The sequence below is a fragment of the Centroberyx gerrardi genome, chromosome 8 (assembly GCF_048128805.1).
Source record: "Centroberyx gerrardi isolate f3 chromosome 8, fCenGer3.hap1.cur.20231027, whole genome shotgun sequence".
Taxonomy (NCBI): Eukaryota; Metazoa; Chordata; class Actinopteri; order Beryciformes; family Berycidae; genus Centroberyx; species Centroberyx gerrardi.
This window is the reverse complement of record NC_136004.1, coordinates 16,185,013-16,208,451: the sequence shown is the minus strand read 5'-3', so window position 1 is coordinate 16,208,451 and position 23,439 is coordinate 16,185,013. Positions and strand designations below refer to the sequence as shown.

Sequence of the window (23,439 nt, the reverse complement as noted above, 5' to 3'; positions counted from 1 at the left end):
CCAAGGATTCATTGCTGAATCGTTCTCAGTGCAGAAAACTCTTTTAGTGGAAACAGCTGATAAGATATGTAAATCACTGTAATATCCCCATAATATTCCTATAAGGTCTTACAGTGTGTTTATGGTACTCATTTGCGAGTGTATGACCTTATGGTATTTTTATCTTCTGTGGTATCACTTTAATATTCCTGTAGGGACTTATAATTTTTCTGTATTTCTATAGTATCACTCTAAAATTCATTACAGGATGATATTATTTTTCATAAGGGAATGGCAATTTTTAGACCTAAAAGCCTCTTGTAGTTCACTGGGCCTATCCCTTCCTCACACACTAGGCCCTTCGTCTTCATTGTTGTGCCATCTGGTTTGTCAGAGGCTTTGATCTATAATGAATGGAGAATATGTGTAATCTGAGAGTGTGACACAAAGAGATAGAAACAGACTGTCATACATAATTATTTATTTTGTTTCAGCAACTTATTGGTGCTTTCCGAGGAGCCGGGGTAGCCTACAGATAGTGTAGCTTTGTTGTTTCATTGGCTTTCTGTCGGTGATGTCCAGTGGGAGGAGAGACTGAGGAAGAGAGGAGGAGGAAGAGAGGAGGAGGAGGGGGAGTGGAAAGACAGCGGTGGCGGACAGGGAGGACGGAGCAGTTTGAGGAGGATACGCGCGTCGGTCCCTGTGTGGAAATTTCATGTGGAAGAAGAAAGCGACTAGGAAAAGCAGCAAGCTCATCTTCCCCTGAAACGGATTTTTTTGTCCCCGTCCGTAACACAAGAAAATGTGTACTCCGTGTTGCATCTCGCAGGTGAGGAGGAAGACTTCCTAGACTTACTACAATACTATTGTTTTGTTGAACGGTCGACGATTGCCAACGCACGGATAAAATGTTACCATGCTAGGTCGAGTCTCGACTGTTGTTTCAATCTTTGTTTACCGCTGCTATCAGTGCAATACGACGAGTGTTTGTTAGCTAACCTGGTGATTCCCAGGCCCCCTGTCAGCTATTTTAATTCATTATGAAAGACGTTAATTAATTTGCCGAGTCGACTTAATAACTTCACTCTGGCGGTTGGGAGGCAGAGAGCCAGGGCAGAGCAACTAGCTAACCGATGCCAAAACATCAGCCCAGCAGCGAATAGCCAGTCTCACCTGCCATCAAAAGTAACATCGTGATCTGTGCGACTGGCAGCTAGCTACATTACAGATTGTCACAGATGTTTGGAAACAGTGAAGCAATATAGGTTGACAGTGCTTGTTAGAAACGTGTCTTGTGCAGAAAAGACCTTGGGCTGGTCGGTATAACCAGCTGAGGGAGCGACACAGAGGAATCTCACAGATTTCTTTGTGGTTTCATTGTTTTTGTCTGCCGAGCACAGTTGCTTTTCAGCCACTGACTGTCTGCCTCAAAAACTTCAACTAAACCCAGTCCGATTCCTAGCTAGTCCTCTAAAACCCCTGGCGAGCTGTAATCATGTAAGTTAATAAAGGAAACTGTACGAGATACTGTACTTTTCACAGATAATATCTGTGACTCAAGTAGTATCATGGCTAGACTGTTAGTCCTGATTACAGTGATAACGAAGAAGAAAAATACCATAGCGTACGGTAATGTCACTAACGTTATAAACTCAGCAGTAAGTACCACAAACACTATAAATCCCTATAGGAATTATAGTGATTTTTATGTTAGGGACAGGACTCTTATTACATTTTTGCATTGTAGGAGGACACCATAAGTAACATTTTGAAGTGATGTAATTACTTGCAGAAGGCAGACAGCTAGTGGTCCATTTGTAGAGTTAGAGAGGGTTTTCTTTAGAGGCCGATGTCTTTTATTTTTTCACCCAACAGGGTCACCACCACTGAGTTGGTCTGGTCAGGAATTTAATTAGAAGGACACATCCCTCATCCAGGAAGGCTCACATCCCACCCCATTAAATGAGAGGGAATGACTGAGAAAAGGGGGGAAGGATTAGGAGAAAATGAAGGCCAAACAGTTTAAATCAACATTGTCTTCCTGCAGCTGGTCATGTGCTAATCCCTGCCACAGACCCCCCCATTTAGCTTTATCTACATGTGTATGTGTGAACTTCTATTTAATTTTTTTTGTGTGCATCCATGTGCGTGTGCCCCTCTTGTGTTTTAGAGTGTCCCCGTGGTTGATGTGTGGTCTGTTAATTTCCTCTTTGGCTCGGAAGTGGAAATTGGGGGAGGGTGGGTGTTGTTTGGATTAGATTTGGAGAGAGAGAAGCAGGCGTGGTGTGGGAGCAGCTCACTCGTAATTTCTCTGTGGGATCGGGGATGCGGGCCATGTCGGGATAGGATAGGGGGTCGGCTTTAGCCCACTGTTGAGTTTTGTCCAAAGCACTGCGAGTGTTGGCTGTGAGTGTGGGACAGAACAGAAACCATGTGGGTGTCAGTGTGCAGCCCGGCTATGGCAGAGGCAACTTTGGCAGGATAAAGGATTCAGGAGGACTAAGCAGTTATAGAGACTGTCCTTCAGCAAGCAATCCGCCTCGATGAAGTGTCCTTGAGCAAGACACACTGAGCTCTGTTTTGTGTTGTTCTGTGCCTGACTCTGCACTCTGGCCTCCATGGATTGGGCAAGCAAAAAGAAAGTTGGCCTACTGATACATTATTATCATTTGACCGAGAAGAACAGGGCAAGAGTTGAGGATTGTTGTCTGGAGTGCATCTGTGAAGAAGAGAGAGAATGGCATGCAAGCTGCTATTGCACACTGTTCACCTGCAGCCCAGCAACACACACACACACACACACACACACAGAGCTGTTATCATCAAACGGAGGTTTGGCCGCTAATGGCCCAGGTCAGGCTGCATACTGGAGGGGTGCTATCTCCCAGTGGAACAGATGGTCCTGAAACAGGTGCTGGAGAGCTGTAAAGTCACTTGATTTGTAAAACTATAGCCTGAGTGAATATTTAGGCCAGCACTATCCTCTCTAAACCCCTCTAACAGATCCCTGGGTGGTGGGGGTGGTATGGGTCAGTTGTACAGTAAGAATTAGGCTACAGGCCAACTGTGTCCATATGAGACATGTCTGTTATTTTTCAGCTTCCCCTCAGGAATGTTGCTTTGGTCAGCAGCAGCAGGAGTTTGTTTTCCCACGGGGACGTTGGCTGTCATACATCCCTCTCGTCTCCCTGTCACATGGGAGTAGATAATTTGTCTCCCTCACTCTCCCTCTCCCTCTCCTTCTCCTGTCCCGTCTCTGTAATGGTTTTTTGATGCAAGGGTGGAGGTTGCTGATGTAACCGTGTGAAATGCCAGCTTACATGGTGCATGGTGCCATTTGAATCAGTTGACAGACAGTGAGCCCATGGCTAGACATAACGTGATATTGTGTGCTTTGCATAATTGAGGCCTCACACAACTAAACAACACACTTTAAGAAGTGAAATGGGCCTTTGGGTAAACACAGCATGATCTCAGATTAGCCTGTACCTGCTGCTGATCTGATACGGCCTTGTGTTCTGACTCTCTTCCCGTTCTTCGCTCGATCTGTTTCCTTAGGTTATTTTTGTTACAGACTCCTTTGTCTGCATGTGGACAGGGGTTGCTTCATTTCTACCCTGCGTTTCTCTGCTCGTCACTGTCCCTCACTTTTTGTTCCTCTTTGTCTTTTTCTTTCCTAGTCGTTTGACTTGTTGTTGGTTGTAGCTAGGGGCTATATTTGCCAGGAGTGAAGCAAAGACCTCTGAGTGTGTATGGGAAACAGAGCAGTGATACATTTTTGCTGTGTGTATACAGCTGCCTAGCTATATAGACAATAGTGGAGCTGTCAGTCACAACATAAAGGGAAATGGAGTAGGTCTAGGTCTGGAGCCTGAGCCAACCTAGCTCCTGTAGAGAGGAACCTTGTGTGTTATGTGTGTGTGTGTGTGTGTGTGTGTGTGTTCGATCCTGCCATGTATCTCATTGTCTTTGTGAGTTTCTTCGTTTTGCCTTTCCCTCTTTCTTCACTCTTTCCCTCTGTCTCTCTCTCTTCACTCCATTCCACAAAAGCATTGTTGTAATTTGAGATGAGAGGGTGTGTCCCATAGAGATATAATACTAGAGGGGACATGATGTCATTAAGCGTGGGATAATCGTCCGCCATCTTACCTGGGTCCAGTTTACCTGTAACTACAACAGCTGTCTATGGGAAGCAACCACTGTTGTCCTGATCTGGACCAAACTGCTGCACTAAAAGGACCAAAGAGACCAGAGAAGCTGGCATCACCTTCCACACGTCAGTAGAGTAGAAGATAGAGGCTGTTTTATATGCTAAATTTAACTGACACAACTTAAAGGAATAGTTCGCCCAAAAATGAAAATTCTGTCATCATCTACTCATCCTCATGCCAGTTGAAACACAGGTGAAGTTTGTCCATATAACACACAGGGAGGTTGCCAGCACAACTCCATAGCAGCCTTCTCCAAAACAACTGAAGTCAGTGGGGACCAGTTCTTCAGAGTTCCAAAAAGACCTATATTTACACCATAATTTAGTGCAAATCTTAACTACAGCTGATTGATTTGCAACAAATAATGGTGTATAGGTCTTTCTATTCACAGTGTGATTGTTTGGCTGTTTTTGTTTTGGAACTCTCTTTGGAAGTTGATTCAAGTGTAGAGATGTTTGTTTTTACTGTAGTAGCCTACTTGTTTACATGATGGCATCTATATAAATTATTTCTTTATGGATTGTAATCTTAATTGTAGGCTAAGATGCCATGCCAATAAAGTAAAAAAAAAAGATGTGAGGGCTTATGTCCATTATTACCTGCTTAAATTGGCTTAAAGCTGTCACACTAACCACTTAATGGCATTACATTTGCCTTTTATCGTATATTATCTGGGTGTATTGTTAGGTGTGTTTCAGTGATGGTGATATTTAATTGCTGCCAACATCTGTCTGTTGCTACAACAACAGATCATTTGGGGGTTTTACATTAAAAATAAGCAGATTTTCATATATACTCTTAATACAACTACTCAGTACCAAAGAGTACCAAAGAAATCTGAGAATTATAAAGTCTTCTTGAAAAAAGGATTCATAGTTTCTGTAAAGTAAATGCACCATTAAAATACTTCCAGAAGATAATCTTTATGATTTAAGACATAATTACTTAACATAGTTTAGCTATTTTTATCTACAAACTACAAAAAATGCTCATGTTTGGTACCATTTTAGACAGTCACAGTTGTCTTGTATACAGTGAGCTAAATAAAAAGTAGTAGTGATGTCTCAATAAAAAAATATTATGGCAGCATAAGGCACTATCACCATTGATTCCAATTACAGTCAGCTGAGAAGTGTACCCAGGTAAGATGGCTGCCATATGGTTCCATTCCAGAATAGGAATTCTCTGACATGTCCCCTCTAGTGTTATATCTCTATGGTGTGTCCGCTTAATCGTTGGCCTGTCATTATTCATTGTGGTCTTTATCTAATGCCCACCACTGTTAAGCTGCAGCTAACAGCCACATGAATGCTTTGAAGATAACTGAGGTTTTGCTATGTAGGTTACTCTCCCACTGATGCAGCCATAGACACCATAGTGCCACGTTCTTTCAGTCAAGTTGTTTTTTACAGCGCTCATGTCAATCATGAGTAATGTCTGACTGTGTTGCTATTTTTACACTTAAACTTACCTGTGTTCATTTGCAGTTGGATGTGTGTCTTGGGGGTGTTTTTTTCACAACCAATAAGATTGAGTCGCCATCTCAAATCTGCTGATTAGAATTTTTTCCTTTGTTCAAACCTCCTAGGAACTTGCAGAAAAATCCCTGTCAGCCACGGCCAGTGGAAACAAATAGTCAGAGTAGCCTACTGCCAAATACTGCTATCAAAATGGCCTGTGTGTAATAGTTAAATTCTTAAGGCTATTCTTTTGGTATTCCCCTCTACATTGTGTCAAATGACCATGCCCTCACTGTTCAACCTGTGGTGTTAGGACATCTGCATGGCTGGTTGTCTTGTTGTTCTAGAAAGTAAACACATAGCTGGCTCTGTGTCTGTCTTCCCCCTCCTGATTCTCCAGCACTGCGCTTGCTGTGATGTAGTCAGTGACCTATTTCTGCGATAGGCCTATGTATTGCACAAGCATCTGTGTCTGCATGGCTATGTGTACCAGAGTTTGCCCCTGTGTGTTTGATTTAGGCTGCCCTGATGGTTTCCTGTTTGTTTAATACTGGAGTTCTTTCATCAGGCCCACTGCCGGTTGTTTCAGGCTAAAAAAGCAGAAGAGAATGGGGGAGGGAAAAAAGAGAGAAACAACATGGTTGTTATCATCAAGGCTCCTAATAACAACCCATATTCTAATCACAGATGTGGTTTTAACGATGGTCTACATAGAGGGCTGTGTCACATTTGCTGATCTGGGACCAGCTGTAGGTCTCTCATCACAACCTGCTGAACTGGCCAAGGTCATCCAGGCAAATTCTGTCTTTTGTAAGCACTCGTTTCATTTTGAATGGCATTTGGGTTCATTTCCTGAAGGTCTTCCCGCTATGGTGTCCTGTCCATCCTGTCTAACTAATGGTTAGGCCTGTGTGTGTGTGTGTGTGTGTGTGTGTGTTCTGGTATTTATGTGTGTGAGGAGAGAGCAATATCGTCTTTCACCCTGACCCCTAGAACAGCTGGAAGATAGTAGAGCTGTGGAGAGAGAGAGATGGAGGGTAAAGGGCAACCGAAGGTAACAAAGAAGGGGTGAAAGGAAGAAAGGAAGAGGGGGAAAAAAACAACAAGAGATGACAACAATAAGCCTGCGAGTAACAGAGTGGGGGAGGATGGCGGAAGTGAGATGAAGAGCGTGAAACGGAGCTTGAGGCTGAGAGAGGAAGAGAAGTTTCTTTGTCCCTCAAGAGTCCCACCGTCACGATGTACGATGCCTGGAGTGGGGGCTGGGGGGAGTCCTGGCTTATTTTTAGTAGGCCAAATGGTAAAGCTAGACCGAGGCTTACTTACCAAGTAGATAAAATGCTGTTGCTATGCTATAGAATGATATTTGGGAGACGGTTAGGGCGATTTAACAAGCTAGTGGGGGGTGCTGTGATATTGAAGTAGGGGTGTACAGTGCAGACAGGCCGACCACCTGTCGACACGCTGGTGGGGCAGGCAGGCGGGCCACGGGCGGGTGAGGAGGGGGGTGGATGGGACATGAAGTGGGCAGGGTCAGTGTGCGTTACCATGGATACCCCTTTTGTCTCTGTGTGTGGTGGAATTCCTCACTAGGCATTCCCCTCTGCTAGCCCCCCTCCCTCCATCAGCGCTATAGAGTTCGCTGTTGGCCCCCTCACTGTGTGCAGTCCACTGGTGAAACACCCCCTAACTAATGAAATCTAAACACCCTCACAGTTTAAATCGTCCCGTTTTTCCCCCGCTTACTTTCAATCTGTTGTGGTTAATTAATAGCCCATTGAATAAGGGTTGAGGGTGCAGAGGAGACAAAGGCGAAGGCTTATCCTGTTAAGCTGTGTGTAGTCAGATGGAGACCTGGTCTGAAACCCAACCTCCAGCCCCTCAAGCCCAGAAACTACGGGCTGATCACTGAGGATTACACAGCGTCATATGAGACTGAGGCTGCACAATTAAACCTGTATAATCATGTAGCATTTTTAATTTTTGATTTCCACAAGTAATAATCATAGGATAAATATTGCCAAAATTGAAATGGTCCTGATGATGATATAAAGTGGCAAAAAGTGCAGTTGTGCTGTCATTATTCATTGTGGTCTTTATCTAATTCCCACCACTGTTAAGCTGCAGCTAACAGCCACATGAATGCTTTGAATATAACTGAGGTTTTGCTATGTAGGTTACTCTCCCACTGATGCAGCCATAGAAACCATAGTGCCACGTTCTTTCAGTCAAGTTGTTTTTTACAGCGCTCATGTCAATCATGAGTAATGTCTGACTGTGTTGCTATTTTTACACTTAAACTTACCTGTGCTCATTTGCAGTTGGATGTGTGTCTTGGGGGTGTTTTTTTCACAACCAATAAGATTGAGTCACCATCTCAAATCTGCTGATTAGAATTTTTTCCTTTGTTCAAACCTCCTAGGAACTTGCAGAAAAATCCCTGTCAGCCACAGCCAGTGGAAACAAATAGTTAGAGTAGGACAAAGGATTAAATCGGTAATTGCAATGGTTTCACTCAATGTTAATAATTTAGTAGCTCACACAGCCTAGATAATGAATCTACTGGTTTATAGTATGCTCTTGAACAAGAGTGAGAGACACAGCAGGTTTTTCCCCAGCTCTTAGAGAGACTTGGGTGGTGAACAACATTAGTGGGTTTGGTTTCACACGGGAGTGGGTTTAGAGAACTATCGAAGACCGCACCACATAGCTCACACCAGAAAGACAAAGCTATTAGAATCCATTTGAGAGCTCTAGGCAAGGAAGAGGCACTTTTGAAGTACATTGAGAAGTCTGATGAACGGAAAAGATGCTAAAATATAATGAATATCTGAAATTCTTTGCATTATGTCATCTCACTGAAAAATTGAACCGTCGGGGAAAGCCCTGGTCAGAGGGAGAAGCGAGGCAGAGGCAGAGAGAGCAGGCCTTGTGGCCAGAGAAGTAGCCCGATCCTGACCATGTGCCTGTGTGGATCCACGAGTCTGCAGCATACCGCAGATTACTGGCATCTGGAGCGGAACACAACACATCAGACCATGTCACACACTGGCTTTACTGCATCAGCACACCCTGACCAGATTACACACCCTGGCTTAGGACACACACGCAGAAAAACAGACAGAGGCCAAGGTTACACTTGTCATTTAAATGCGAATTCTGTAATCTGATCACGCAGGACACATTAAGTGACAGGTCTGGACAAACAAAAATTTTAATTTGCACACATTGCCATCAGATCTTCAATATGGACGTGGTCAGGCTCGAATTGGGATTGGTATTCTACGTTGTTTGGGTGCAATCCAGCCACAAGACGCATGTAAGCAGTGTAAAGAGATGGAGGACAGTGGAAAAAAGTATTGCAGACACAGATTTAAATAAATTCAGTCACAGGAGACACGTAACAACCATTTTCAGGCCAAGTATGGACATAAACTACGAGTCATACGTTTTTACTATTTTCCACATTTTAGATTAATAGTGAAGACATCAAAACTATGAAATAACACAAATGGAATTATGCAGTGACCAAAAAAGTGTTAAACAAATCAAAACTATCTCATATTTTAGATTATTTAAAGTAGCCGCCCTTTGCCTTGACGGAAAGGCAAAGGCTTTGGAAAGAAATTCATACATAGGCATCAACTTCACTATTTATATTTGTCTAAGAAACAAATTTCAAGCATTTAAGCATAATCAAAATGGCTTTAAGATCATGAAAAACATAGTACATTCAATCAGGCGCGTCCAAACTTTTGACTGGTAGTGTACAATGATGTGATTTCTTAAAAGCACAACTTTGTGTTCACTCAGACAGGAGCCACAGACTGGTTTTGCCACTAGCTCAAACAGATGCAAAGCTATGGTCAGACTAGCCTGGGCATGTAGCCTACATTAACACTGTTTGCTTAGTACTTATCGGCAGTAAAGCCTGTGTCATATCAGGCAAGGGGAGCAAAGATAAAGAAAGATGATAGAAGTCCTCCAGTAAAGGGGAGCCAACGCGGCCCTAACAACATAACCGAACCTCAACTCCAGCCAACAGCGGGGAGTCACCTCTCACCACAGCCACGTGTGTTCCTCATGCTCACGGGGTCGGAGGCTTACACCAGCAGCAGGGTGGGGCGGCTACAGAGAGAGACGCTACGCTGTGTAATTATCCAGCCTCGTCCTTCTGAAATAGAACACAGGGCCTGAGACTGGTCCTCTTATATGAGGGCCTGTCAGAAGAAACAGAGCAGGCCTCTGTGTGTGAGTGTGTGTGTCTGTGTGTCTGTGCATGGACTGCAGAGAGGCTTCACTGTCTACAGTGACTGAGAGCTGCCACTATGTAGGATGAAGGAGGGTGAGGGGGGGGATCTAGTCCTCATGATAGAAACCATGAATGAGCAAAGTAACAGACAGGCAGGCCTATTCTACTGCAAGATGTTCCCTGTCCAATAAGTTGCCATAGTTTTGAGTTGCAAACTTTCCATTGTATTGCTGTCTCCCATTGCAATGGCTCAGACCTGGAATAGCAATTGTTTTAGGACCATGCCAGTGTTTCTTCTTCCTCTCCTTTTCTCAGCCGCTCTTGGTCTCTCTCCTATTCTTCCTTTCACTGTTCTGAGACTGTTTTATTGCATATTGTGAAATGTTTCTCTGACTGTAACCAAATTCGCTGTTGCTGTCTTAATGTGATACTTCGCTGACCTCGGGAAAGTCTCTTTTGGCTTGCCAGGAAGGTCAGAGTGCAGGCTCAGCCTCAGAGCAGCGTCCCTGGACCCATGCCCCCCTTGAATTTATCCATATCGGATAGCTTATAATGATGCATGTCGACAAATGTGAAACTGATTCGGTAATGTGTTCTCCATCTCCTCTGTCTGTAGCTGGCGTGCTGCTGCGGCTCGGCGGCCTGCTCGTGCTGCTGTGGCTGCTGTCCCAAGATCAAACAGTCCACAGGGACCCGCATCATGTACGCCCTCTACTTCCTGCTGGTCACCATCATCTGTGTCATCATGATGTCCCCCACTGTCGAGGAGGAGATGAAACTACATGTAAGTGCATGTAGACACACAATAATGTAACACCCCTCCCCTTCACACACACACACACACACACACTCACACAAAGTAGCATGTACATATGAAGAGGTTTGTTCCGAATTGACATTTGGGGAAAAAAAGAAAACACTTACTCTTCTTACTCACTTACAAAATTATTGATAACACAACATTAAAACAAATTATGACTTGGTTTGGACAGTTGGTAACTGTAGTGGAAATTATACTATACTTTAATATCTGTTATGTACTCTTATGACATTGTGATTTCATCCAGTCGTAACCGGTTCTAGCCCGTTTATCTTTGTTATGCACAGATGCACCCTAAGCAGAATGTTTCAAGTACAAGAATGTGCTGTGTCCACTACATGATTATAAGAAGCAAAACACATTATTTCGCTCTTTGCCTCTCACAGTTCTGGTGTGAACATTGTGCCTGCTTGCAAGCAATAAAGACGACAGAAAGACAACTTCTCTTCTCCAAGTCTCTTTATTACAGAAAACTTTCACGACAGTAACTTAAGCCCTTGGTTTACAAAATGATAATACTTCTACAGACTGGATCCTCTATATTTTTGAGATATTGAATGGTGAACATGAGGATTTTTTTTTTTTTTTTTTTTTAACAAAATGGATAGCATTTTGAAATAGAGCTCTCTCACTCTGTCTTTTGCTCTCTCTCTCTCTCTTTCTCACATACAGTATATATACACACATATGGCAATGCAGTGCATACACAAACAGTTAATGCACACACTTTAGGAGCCTAAAACAGGAAAAACTAGTTGGCTACCCCTCTTTTCTGACTTGAGCATACTACACCTTAATAGAATCCTCTGACATTTTTAATGAAGTCACCATTAAGGAAGATTTATAACTTAACTTTATAAGTCAATTGATGTGGTAAAATAAAAGTTCTAGTAAAAAGGTAGGGAGGAAATGACAGCATAGAAATTGACTTAAACGCCTTCCTCTGTGGCCCACAACAGAGAGAGAGACAACGGAGTGAGTGCAGTGATTTGGGAACTCTCTGCTCTATAAAGCCTGTAATAAATAACTGCCTCGGTGGGATAGAAGAGAAAGCGGAGCACATAGGAACGAGAACACCCTTCTGTGCCCTTCTTGCTTTGTATAGTTACTATAAGATCTAGTAGCAAAGATTAGCAGTCATGATTTCCCGTGTGTGTAATTGCATGGTAAGCGGGATAGCTGGTGACTTCCTGCAGTCTTACATGTTTAATGCTGTGGTTGTTTTGTGGATGGCCTAGTTTACTGAATAGAAGAGTTAGGGTGGGCTCAGCTCTAGTAACCTAGCCAACAGTAGCCTCAATACTGTGATCCTTTACGCTGTTTGGCCTTCTGCTAACTCTCCACTTCCTCTGCCTGCTTCACTCTGCAGTGGTTACCACGTAATGTGAGGCCTGAGTATTGTTTAGACAGTGAAATGAAAGCTAGAGTACTGTGCAACAGATACACATATCGAGGTGGAGCTAAACAGGAAAGAAAAGAGAAAGAAGATGTTAGCAAGTTACACACTCCCTGCACATGTAAATTCCCCAACATGCATTTTTAGGTGGGTGTTGAACCAACCATGTATTTTGTATTATTTTTTTCACCTGTCATGTTGTCAGCCATGTCTCTGCTGTAAATGGAATTTAAAAAAAATGTAAGAATGATGCTAGCAAGTTAGCGGCCCCCCTCTTTTCCCTGGAGGGTGCATGTGTATCTATGCAGTGGAAAGGCAGTAATCTGGGCTGGTAGCCTGGCCATGAACCGCCCAGCTGAGCCTCTGGAGTTGGGAGGAGATATGCAGGACGCCTTCAGCTCTCTGTTTGGCTCTTTCCAGTTTTCATTGTTGAAAATTTTTTTTTTCCTGCTGCTTCTTTGATCCACCCAGGCCTTTGCATTGTCCAGGATCATGATCAGATTGACTCTTTCTGTGGGTGTTTTTTAAGAGGAATTCCATTTTAATTTAAAGGCTTGTGTGGGTATGTTGTTGTCTGGTGGGTAGTTTTTATAATAGAGCTATTCTCTCATCTTTAATCTGCCCCTCTGTGTGAGTCAGGCTGTAGTCAGTGTGACACACGGTGGCTGACATGTTTTTCTTTCAGGGAGGACGGTGTCCTGGGTAGTCGCCTTCTTTCTCATATGTCCATGCCTTTCTATTGATTGCTGAATATCTAAGCTTGAGAACTGTTCCCGTTCCAAGGTGCCATATGTACATCATCATACACTGGAAGACAAAGACAATTGGAAAGAATGAGATGTCTTTTATTTCCATTTCTGGGAAGAATACATTCAGCTGACTGTGTTACTATGGCAGTGCCCGCAAGCTTCCTCAACTGAAAGCGCTATTTGAGAACGGAGTGATTTTTTTTCCATCAATCTCTCTCCACTGCTTTGCCTTCTCTCTTCCTCTGCCAGTGTCTACAGTACAGTAGAGAAACGACTCCCTACTGTGCACCTCCTTGTGAGAGTGGAGTCCTGTAAAAGGCCCATCCAGGCACAAAATGGCCTCTGATAGCCCCACGCAATGCCTGCTGAGTGATACACACATACACACACACACACACACACACACAGTCACACGCAGAGCACAGTGGGAAGTCCCAGCTAAGAGAGCAGCCATTGTGTGTGTGAGAGCGCTGGTCTTTTCTCCCGAGATTTACAGCAGTCTGAAACAGCCGGCCCCTTTCCCTCTTAATCACAACACCATGGACATGCTAATATGGTCCTCAACATGAGACAAAAGCTCCAAAATGGGCCTTTTACTCTACCTACTGATCTGGCTCTGGAAACTCTCTGACACACAGAAGTCATGACAACTCTATCCGCTAGCGCCCGACCGACATATAAACCTGAGTCCGATATCCTCTGCCGATAAGTAGGGAGGCCAACTCACCGTGTATTATCTCAAAGTAAAGATTTTCTTCTGTGGCTGTGGCAAAAATGGACTTCTGCTTAAAAAGTATCTCTCATATTTGACGTTTAAACAGTAAATGTGACAGAAATCTCTTTTTTTTAAGATAACTTCTGATGGTTTGGATGTATGCACACACAAATATATCGGTATTTATGCAATCTGTTGGTCCCTACTCCCTACCGTCCACCCACTTCTCTACAGTCAGGGCCGTCAGAGAAGGGAAGAGACATTTCAACTTCCATTCCGAGAATATCAAACTCGGAGGCAGTCTCTTCTCTTGCCACTGAAGCGAAAGCACTTTGAATTTCCTGTTGAATGTCACAACAAAGTCCTGATCTACTTAATTGACTCAGACTTTGCTCTCTTCTTGTTTGTGCGGCCCTCTGTGGGTCAAAACAAAAAGTGTGTAACTTTATTTCAAGCTCATCCTCTCCATCTTTATCTCTCTATCTTTCTGCCTCTCTCTTGCTCTCTCTCTCGCTCGCGCGCTCTCCCCTTTTCTCTCCCTGTCGTAACTCTCTGACTTGCTGAAAGGAGGCAGTTAATTTATTCATCTGTCTCTTTGTTTGTGTACACTGACAGTTGGTTGTAAGGCCCCTCTAACAGCCCGTAGAGAACGAGGGATGAAAGAGGTCTTCATGGAGAGAAAGAGGGGTTGGTGTCGCTGCCTGTTCCCTCTTTCTGCTCCTTTAGAGGCGTGACGCTCGGCATGGACACTATTGGGCCTTTTCTCTGAAGCTGCGTACTAGACAAACATGAACAGAGGTGATCTTTTTCAGCATAGCAGTGGTTTTCATCCAAGGATTTTGTGTCTGTGTGTGTTTGTCCGTCAGATCCCCTTCTACGGTAACCTCTGTGAGACGCTGAATGCAGGGGAGAACTGCAAGACTCTGGTTGGCTACTCTGCCGTCTACAAGGTGTGCTTCGGCATGGCCTGCTTCTTCTTATTCTTCTGTATCTTCACCATACGAGTCAACAACAGCACAGGCTGCAGGGCGGCCGTACATAACGGGTAAGAAGGCCTAGTTTGTCTTTCTGTCTACCTCCTTGTCTGTCAGTCATTTAACAATTCACATTTGGTGGTCTGAGTGGTCTGAGCTTGCAGTGCATGTATGTGTAGGAAAAGCTAAAGGCCAAAATAAAGTCAAACACTTGAGTGAACGTAGGTACATTGAAAGCAAGCAGGTTATGATTTTTCTTGGCATGGGTTAGGTCTGCGCAGCTTCTTAGAGGACAAGTTGGACAACAAAAAATGACCTTTCTCCGATAATGAAGGACCCCAATCCATTGCCCCAATCTACATGACATGAGTGGTTACTGAATAATTTGCTGAGCATGAAAACAACATAAGCCATAAGCCACGGCTATCTTGACCACCAGATCATAACCCAATTGAATATTTTTGGATTTGTTATGGAAATTCTAGTGGCACTTAACGTGTTTGGTACCACCATTAAGAAAACACCAAATGGGAATTCATACTAAGGTTGTTCTGTCAGTCACTGTGACTACAGTATATTTGTGTTTTCCTTTATTTTGGTGGTTTACAGCCTCTTACATTATCTCTGTTTTGTGCGTCAGGTTCTGGTTGCTGAAGTTCTTTGCGCTGGTGGCCTGCTGCGCCGGAGGCTTCTTCCTCCCAGAACAGGAAACCTTTCTGGACGGTATGGACAGAGGAGACTCACCCTAGGGCTGCAGTGCTGTGATTTCTCCTTTTAACACAGGTCTTCCCGTCTCTAAAATGATTTCCCTGTCTCTCTCTTCTCCTGCTCGCCGCTACAGTGTGGCGCTACGTAGGAGCCGGAGGTGGGTTCCTCTTCCTGCTGATCCAGCTCATGCTGCTGGTGGAGTTTGCCCACAGGTGGAACACAAATTGGTGAGAACAACACCTTCCCTCTGCTCTTCTTTCTACAGTCCCAGTAACAAACTCAAGGTCCGGCCTATTTATGTAAGCATGGAAAACCTGTAAATCAGAAGAATACAGTGCTTTTTGTTTGTTATAGAGAGACGGAGACAGAGAGGGTGGGATGTGGCCCTCTGTGGGGTCATTTGGATGAGAAAAGGGTGGAAAGAGGGAATGATGTAGTTGTGTGTTTTTGGGGGTGGGGGAGGGCAGTCTTGGCAGCAGACCAGCACTGTGCAGATGCACAGGATGCACAGGGTTTAGGAGTGTGCACTCAGTTTCCCCTTCCCACACACACACACACATACACACACTCCAGAAGGGATTGTTTCAGAAACTTTTATAGGTTTGGTTACCAATTAAAGAAACTTAAACCTCTGAGTCTGTATTTGTGTCTATTCACATACTGTATGTACTCATTTTGACTTTTTTTTTTTCTTAGTTTTTTTTTTTTTTACTAAAACCTTTAAACAAAAAACCGTTTGCAGACTAAGTATAACGGATGTGGAAGTACTTCAAGCAGCCATAAACCTGTCTCCTCTTCGCCTCAGGGTGCAGGAATAACTCAGCTAACATAACTCTTCTTTCTTTCTTTTGCTCTTTCTTTTGCTCTTTCACTCTCTTTCTTTGAATCTTTTTTCTTTCTTTTTCTTGTGCTTTTGTTTTTTCCCCACTTTTTCATTTGCATCCTTTACTTTCACTCTTTGATTGTTTCTCTTTTTTCACTGTTTCTCTTGCTCTGTATTTCTGTCTTTAATGCATTATTTCCTTTTTCACTCTTTTTTTCCTCCCTCTCTCTTCAGGAGCTCTGGAGTGAAGTATAACCGCCTGTGGTACGCGGCTCTGGCCCTGGTGACTCTGGTGCTGTTCAGTGTGGCGGTGGGAGCTGTAGTCTTCATGGGTCTCTTCTACACCCACCCTGAGGCCTGTCTCCTCAACAAGGTCTTCCTGGGCATCAACGGCAGCCTCTGCTTCATCGTCTCCCTGCTGGCCATCTCCCCATGCATACAGAAACGTGAGGACGCACACACACACACACACACACACGTGACTGTGTGTAACACGCATGAAAACGCAGGCATTTCCATTCAGTGGTATTGACAGATAGGTACTTTTTATTCATCCCAGAGGGAAATTCAGTTGTCACAGTAGCAACGAACCTGAAACAACATAACATCATGATCTCATCTGCTTTCTTATCTCATTGTGACTGTCCATGTTACTGTCCACTTTATTGTTGTGTCCTGGCACCTATTACACGCTCAGCCGTCCCAGTGGGGGATCCCTCTTTGGCTCGGCCCGCCCAAGGTTTCTTCCACTTTTTCCTAATGAGGTTTTCTTGGGAGTTATTCCTTGTATGCACCAAGGGTCGAAGGTTGGTGGTGCCGGGTACTCTAGGCTAGGTTATGTAGGTTAGGTAGGCCTGTCATGTCTTTTCAACATGTCATGTGGCTTTGTTCTGTTTCCTTGTGTTTTATTTGCTGCACGCTGTATCACATCATTTTGTTCTGTGATTGATTGCTGATCAGTTAGATCTAGGTAGGCTCATTCTCTGTCAAGTCCTTTGAGACATGTTTGTGATGAAGGACTATATAAAAAAATGAACATGAACTTGATTAAAGCTAATGAACGAGTAGCACTATTGGCTATATTTTCCCCCCTGCTCCCCATACTAAACAGCATGGCTTGACTGTCAACCACGCACAGACACACACACACAATAATAATGCAATAACTTTGAACCTCTGTACATATATATATTTTTTGCATATCTCCCTCAGTATAGCCAGTTACATTGAGACCTGTATTGCTCTCTGTGTCCCTGCAGTGCAGCCCACATCAGGCCTTCTGCAGCCAGGAGTCATCAGTGTGTACGTCATGTACCTCACCTTCTCAGCCTTCTCCAGCAAGCCTAAAGAAAGTGAGTATGGACAAAGGCCTGTTTGCTCGGGTCAACAGGTCTTACTCACTTACTGTTGGATCATGGGTTGGGTTTGTTAACCTCTTTGCTCTGCCTGGCTCCTGTCTCTTTGATTAACATTTTTCTAATATACATAACATTTTAGGGACATAGTGTTTTTTATCTGTACATCTTCTGTCTCTGCGCTGTCTTTGACCCTTGCGCTTCCTTATTATTGGTTGCTTATTGTGGTGGCGATCCAGACCATTTACGATAAGTGATGATAACATAAACACCAAAATCATCCATATGTCCCCGGTAGATTGTATGTTCCATGCTAACACGTGAGCAAACGCTATATAAAAAATGAGAAAATGAGAATGTAGAAGCACTAAAGATAGATAGTAAGTCATTTTAAAAGGCATGTGGCTAAGTCTGGCAGCTATGTTTTGGTGGTGGGCAATGGGAGACTATGTACAACTAAAAGTCACTATGCAGAGGATGAATATGTGGTTGCTCACTTGAAATCGATCTAAAAATAAACCGTGGATGTAATAGGTATATTGAGTTACAGATATTTCATTTTTCAAATTTATGAATCTACAGGCGCCATATAATAAAACGCTCTATATTTTTATTACTAAAAGGTTAGCCTTCTTACGTTGCATAATGCTAGTCACACGCTATCACTTAACATAGATTAACTTTAAGCTTATTATGCTTTTAAGTCATTCCTTCTCTCCATCTCCCCCTCCCTCCTTCCCAACCTCCTTATACAATCCTCCTTCTACTTCCACTTTTTCCCCATCCGTCTCTCATTTTCTGCACATTCTTTCTGTCTAGTGGTGGAGAGGGACGGGGTGAACACAACAGTGTGTGTGTTTCCCTTCAACTCCGGGACAGAGAGCGACAAGAAGATTGTCACAGCTGTGGGAACCGTTATCCTGTTTTGCTGTGTCCTTTATTCTTGGTGAGACACACACACACACACACACACACACACACCTCAGATGGATGTACACCATAAATTCTCTTTATGTGTTCAGGGTCTCTTCTCTTCTCTTCTCTACCCCTCTCCCCATGAACTTACAGAATTGCGAGATTAGGTAATGGCTGTGATGATTTCCCCCCCCTCATGACAGGACACCAGATCTGCTACAGGCAATGTGTAACAAAAGTACAATAACGTATGACAGGCGGTATCCACAGAGACAGGGCGGTTTTGATTGGCTGTCACTCCGGAGAGGCTGCGTGTGATTGGCTGTGGCTGTGCTAAGGGCGTGTGATTCGAGAACTATAGCTTTGTGCGTTTGTCCACATGTGTTTCCCATCAAGTGGAGGCATCATGTCTCTTGTGGTCTCTCCATGGAGAAGGGGGAGTTAGACTCTCCAGCCATCTGAAACTGCAAATTACTGGAAAAATACCTTCTGACAGAATGTTTCTCTCTCTTCCTCCCTCCCTCCCTCCCTCCTGCTTTCTTTCTATCTGTGTCTCTATGTCTATTTCTCCCTCCCCACCCTCTCTCTAGCTTGACCTCCACCACCAGGCGAAGCTCTGCTGCGCTGAGAGTGTGTAGGAACAGTGAGCCTGAGACTGAGGTAAATGCACACAGACACAGACACACACACACACACACACACACACACACACACACACACACACACAGACAAATACATTCAGCTCAAGTAGGTGAGTGTAAGTGTGTGGGTCAAAGAAAAAGACACACTGGTCAAGCAGAGCAGACAGGACTGTGAAGTCCCGCCAACCAGGCACTCCCAATTAAACCGTCCTTATGAAATACAGCAGATTAGGCATACATAAGTGTATGTGTGTGTGTGTGTGTGTGTGTGTGTGTGTGTTTTTCAAATGTTGAATTCCAGTAGAGCGCTAACCTGTCTCTCTTTTTTTACCCTGCAGAGAGCTCGCTGCTGTTTCTGTTTTGGAGATGACACAGGTGAGGAAACTCAAATCATTCCTCTTCACTAACACATCTTTTTTTCCCCTCCTCATCTATCTTATTCTCCTCTTTTTTTCCTCTCTCTTTCTCCCCCTGCCTCCATCTCCAGGCCATTCGTTGCATATGTATGTTCATGTTTCCCAGCTGTAGTTTTTGCACATGCAGGGACTATGCTCATTGTTATTCCTCAGCCAGAGTGAGGATGGTGAGAAAGCATTGGTCAGCAAACAGAGATGATGTCACTGTTACTAGGAGGTTAGTATGGCATAGTGGAGCTGGCATAGTGGAGCTGGGCCAGTGGGGTAGAGGCATTCTGGGAAGGCTCACACTGCCCCCTGCTGGAGAAATAAAACGGTGTCGTCTTTTGGGAAATGAGGACATTTTGGGTCCAAGGCAGGCGATGCGTATTCAGTCAGTCGCTGTGAAAACCATCAGAAAATCATCACATCTTGTACCATACGGACACACTTCAGTCCAACACCAGACGTTACCTCAGTATACAACAGCTAAATATCTAGGGCAGTCCAAAATGACATCAAGCTTCCTCACCACTTGCCTCTCAAATTTCAGTCAGCTGTGCCTGTCTCACATCAGTAACCTTAACTGAAGCCAATATCTCATACGTTTTAGCACATTAAGAGTGTCAGTGTAACATCCCGATATGTGATGTAATGTTTGTCCTTCAGATGACTATGATGAGGAGAAGACCGGTTCAGGCCAGAACGTGCTGTATGATGAGAGAGAAGGAACCATCTACAGCTACGCCTACTTCCATTTTGTCTTCTTCCTGGGCTCCCTCTACGTCATGATGACCGTCACCAACTGGTTCCAGTAAGTGCCGCTCACTGTAAAGTACTTTCTGATTGTGGTCCCATGTTTGAGCATCAGTGGGTATGTTTACATGCCTACAATACTTCAGTTATTATGAATAATCAAACTGAGGAGATCGTTTTTTTTATTATTAAAATGGTTGAGAGTAGTGCAGTTTTCCCCCAATAAACTGGGTTTACATGAATTTATTTGATAGTTGGGTTAGTTGACTCACAGCAGGGTGTGATGCACTGAGATCCAGCCTGCAGTCATCTTGATATCAGATGAAAAACATTTTGTCAGATCACATTGATGCACCTGGAGAACAACTTAACCAAAGCAGTATTATTCTGTCTGGTGTCAAAAGTAGAGAGCACATCACCCCAGTGTTAGCCAACCCGCACTGCCTGCCTGTTAGATTTAGAATCGAATTTAAGATTTTACTGATTACTTTTAATCACAGCATGGTTTAGCCCCTAACTACATTACTGACTTTTTAACTCCGGATAAGCCAAAGAAGACCAAAGGAGACCAAGCGATCTCGGAGGAGCTAAGGCTAGCTAAATCTGTTCATTCTTTTAAATCTCCGTTTAAAACCCATTTTTATAAAATTGCTTTCTGTAACATCTCCTAGATTCTTAATTCTGTGTTCTTATGTATTATTGATTGTTTTATGTGGTGTCATTTTTTGCTCTGTAAAGCTTTGTAAACTCTGTTTGAAAAGCTGCTATACAGAAAAAGCGTATTAATATCATTATTTGATATATATATGTATATATATATATATATATATATATATATATATATATATATATATATACATATATATATATATTTTAAATCAGACTAAGGCATTAACATGGCCAAATAAATCATCAGATTGAGCAGAAATCCAGGTGTACTAACCAGGTTATTTTTACACTGATTATGACCTTACTGTGATTAAGATAGTGAGACTAAGGCGTTTACTCAACCTTTGTTACAGAGTATTGCCTTAATCAGGTCAAGATCACATAGTTGCCGTGGATGTAAACATACCCATTGAAAATCAGTTCTACTGTGTGTTTACGTTCGGTTGTAGCCATTTTGTCTCACTGGGTCTTCTTCCACTGTAGCTATGACGACCATAAGATCGAGAAGCTGTTGGAGGGGAGCTGGTCGGTGTTCTGGATCAAGATGGCCTCCTGCTGGGTCTGTCTCATCCTCTACATGTGGACCCTCGTCGCTCCCATGGTCTGCCCCAAGCGCTTTGAGGCCTAGGACACACACACTTAAACACACACACACACACACACACACACACACACTCACCACTAGACTAGGGTCAGGGTAATCTGATTCTAGGGATGTGGCCAGGCAGGGGCTTTCAGGCTGAGCCAAGGGACCACCACCCCCTTTACCTTGAAACACAACCCTACACTACCCTCAACTTTCTACATGGAGCATTATGTTGCCTTTTGGTTTATATGCTAGTGTTTATTTTACATGTTTTTTTTGTTTTTTTTTACAATGTTAAGGTATTGATGCCTTGAAGGCAAGTGTTGTCTCTTATTTTTTACTACCATTGACTCCTGGAGTTTTTATTATGTTACCTGCAGGCTTGGAATTACAGAGAATCATGGGAGCACAGTTGGTAAACGGACTGGAGCAACATGTTTCATGTTGATATTGAAACACGAGGAGAGTTCAGCCCCTATAGATTCATTGATAATTCCAGCCTTGCATGCGTATTTTACATCATGTATTTCCTGTGTGTGTCAGTTTTTCATGGATGCTCCCCTGGCCCTTCAGCCTGGAAGGGTTTGGAATCTCAGTTCTGTTCCATTGGACCATACAATTGTACCAGAGGATTGGGGCAAATTTATTTCAATTTAGATGATGATGGTACAAAATAAATTGTATTTATTTTCACTCACTGTTTTTTCAGTTAATCGGAAATCACTTCGTGAAGGAGTGTGGAGTAAATTGAACTAGAATTGCCCCTGCCTCTGTTTAAAGACCCATCTCTCAGGCTCACATATCAGCTGTATGTGTCTTTGCTTGTTATATTGCGCCCTTTTGTAGAAGTTTTCTATGCAATGGATCAAGCTCTTTTCAGTGTTAGACATCCGTTCTCGTGAAGCATCCAGTTAGATCAGAAGGATAGGTTCATGATCACATTTGTGTCAGTGCTCCTTTTGAGCTGCATCTTTTATTAGGGAAATCAGTCAGTTGTACAGCAGTTTCAGCCGTTGCTGTACAGGGAAATGCTCTCCAAATCAACCTGCCTTACCTAACAGGAATGTTAGAGGAGCGTCGCCTCTCTGGAAGAGCTGCGGTCAGACAGTTGAGAAACGTTTGCCAAAGGTAGATCTCAGAAAACAAGGAATGATTCTTTCAGATTATTTACTACAGAGAGAAAGATAACCCAAAACATCACATATCTGCATGCACACACAGACACTTAGCTGTTTTCTGTACAAAGTTATAGAGGCATTTTGCCCTGGTCAGTAAATGATGGGGGTTGGAATCACGGGGCACGAGTGTGTATTGGTTATTCAACACTGGATGTTGAGTTTACTGACCGACTCCAAAATTTACAGAAACGTCTTCAGCTGTTTATTGCCTGATGTGTAATAGAAGTTTTGTTTTGTTTTTTTGTATAGAAATACAGTATATTGTACATTGTCAACTGTAAGTGCTTTCCTTAATGTTTCTCGCTCATCAACAATAAATCAGTAATATGTTCTTCTGTTGTCTAATTGTATTCCTAACGTATAAACGTGTTTTATAATAACTTATATGTACATTTTGGCTACATTTGTGTGGTTTGTGAAAATTTTAGTATGAATTATGCTTTTTGTACCTGCAAATTCTGTCTAGCCACTCTTTTTTGGAAATGTTTCTGCGTTTTGATGACTCATATGAATGCAGAAATAAAATGGTGCTCAGCAGCTTTGATATCAAACTAGAAAATCTTAAGTCGTATGGCAGGAAGTAAGTGAACGCTGTACACTGCCGTAACAATTTACCACTTTTTGACCACTTAGTATGTCTGGAACACAGAGGTGTGGAACGAGTGTGTGTGGTGTCTGTGTCTCATTGGGTACAACTGGTTCACATTGTCCACACTCTTTCAATAAAACATCCATGTGAACACCCTGTGGTGTGTGTATCTGCTGTTTTGCTTTTCCTTCATACTGGTGAATACCATACAGTGATCTGTTGTCACTTCAGATTGAAATTAAAAAGGATTAATAGAATGGTTTTTGCC

At 43.2% G+C, this 23,439-nt stretch overlaps 1 protein-coding gene across 1 annotated transcript; it reads left to right on the top strand.

Moving 5' to 3' along the window:
- Positions 1-619: 619 nt before the first annotated feature.
- Positions 620-23,327, top strand: serinc5 (serine incorporator 5). Its single transcript, XM_071899765.2, has 12 exons — positions 620-808; positions 10,519-10,686; positions 14,449-14,627; positions 15,197-15,279; positions 15,398-15,491; positions 16,322-16,533; positions 17,347-17,439; positions 18,262-18,388; positions 18,948-19,017; positions 19,337-19,373; positions 20,063-20,207; positions 21,302-23,327. Exons 1-12 carry the CDS (start codon positions 782-784, stop codon positions 21,444-21,446), a joined length of 1,380 nt encoding a protein of 459 aa, XP_071755866.1. The 5' UTR covers positions 620-781; the 3' UTR covers positions 21,447-23,327.
- Positions 23,328-23,439: the final 112 nt, after the last annotated feature.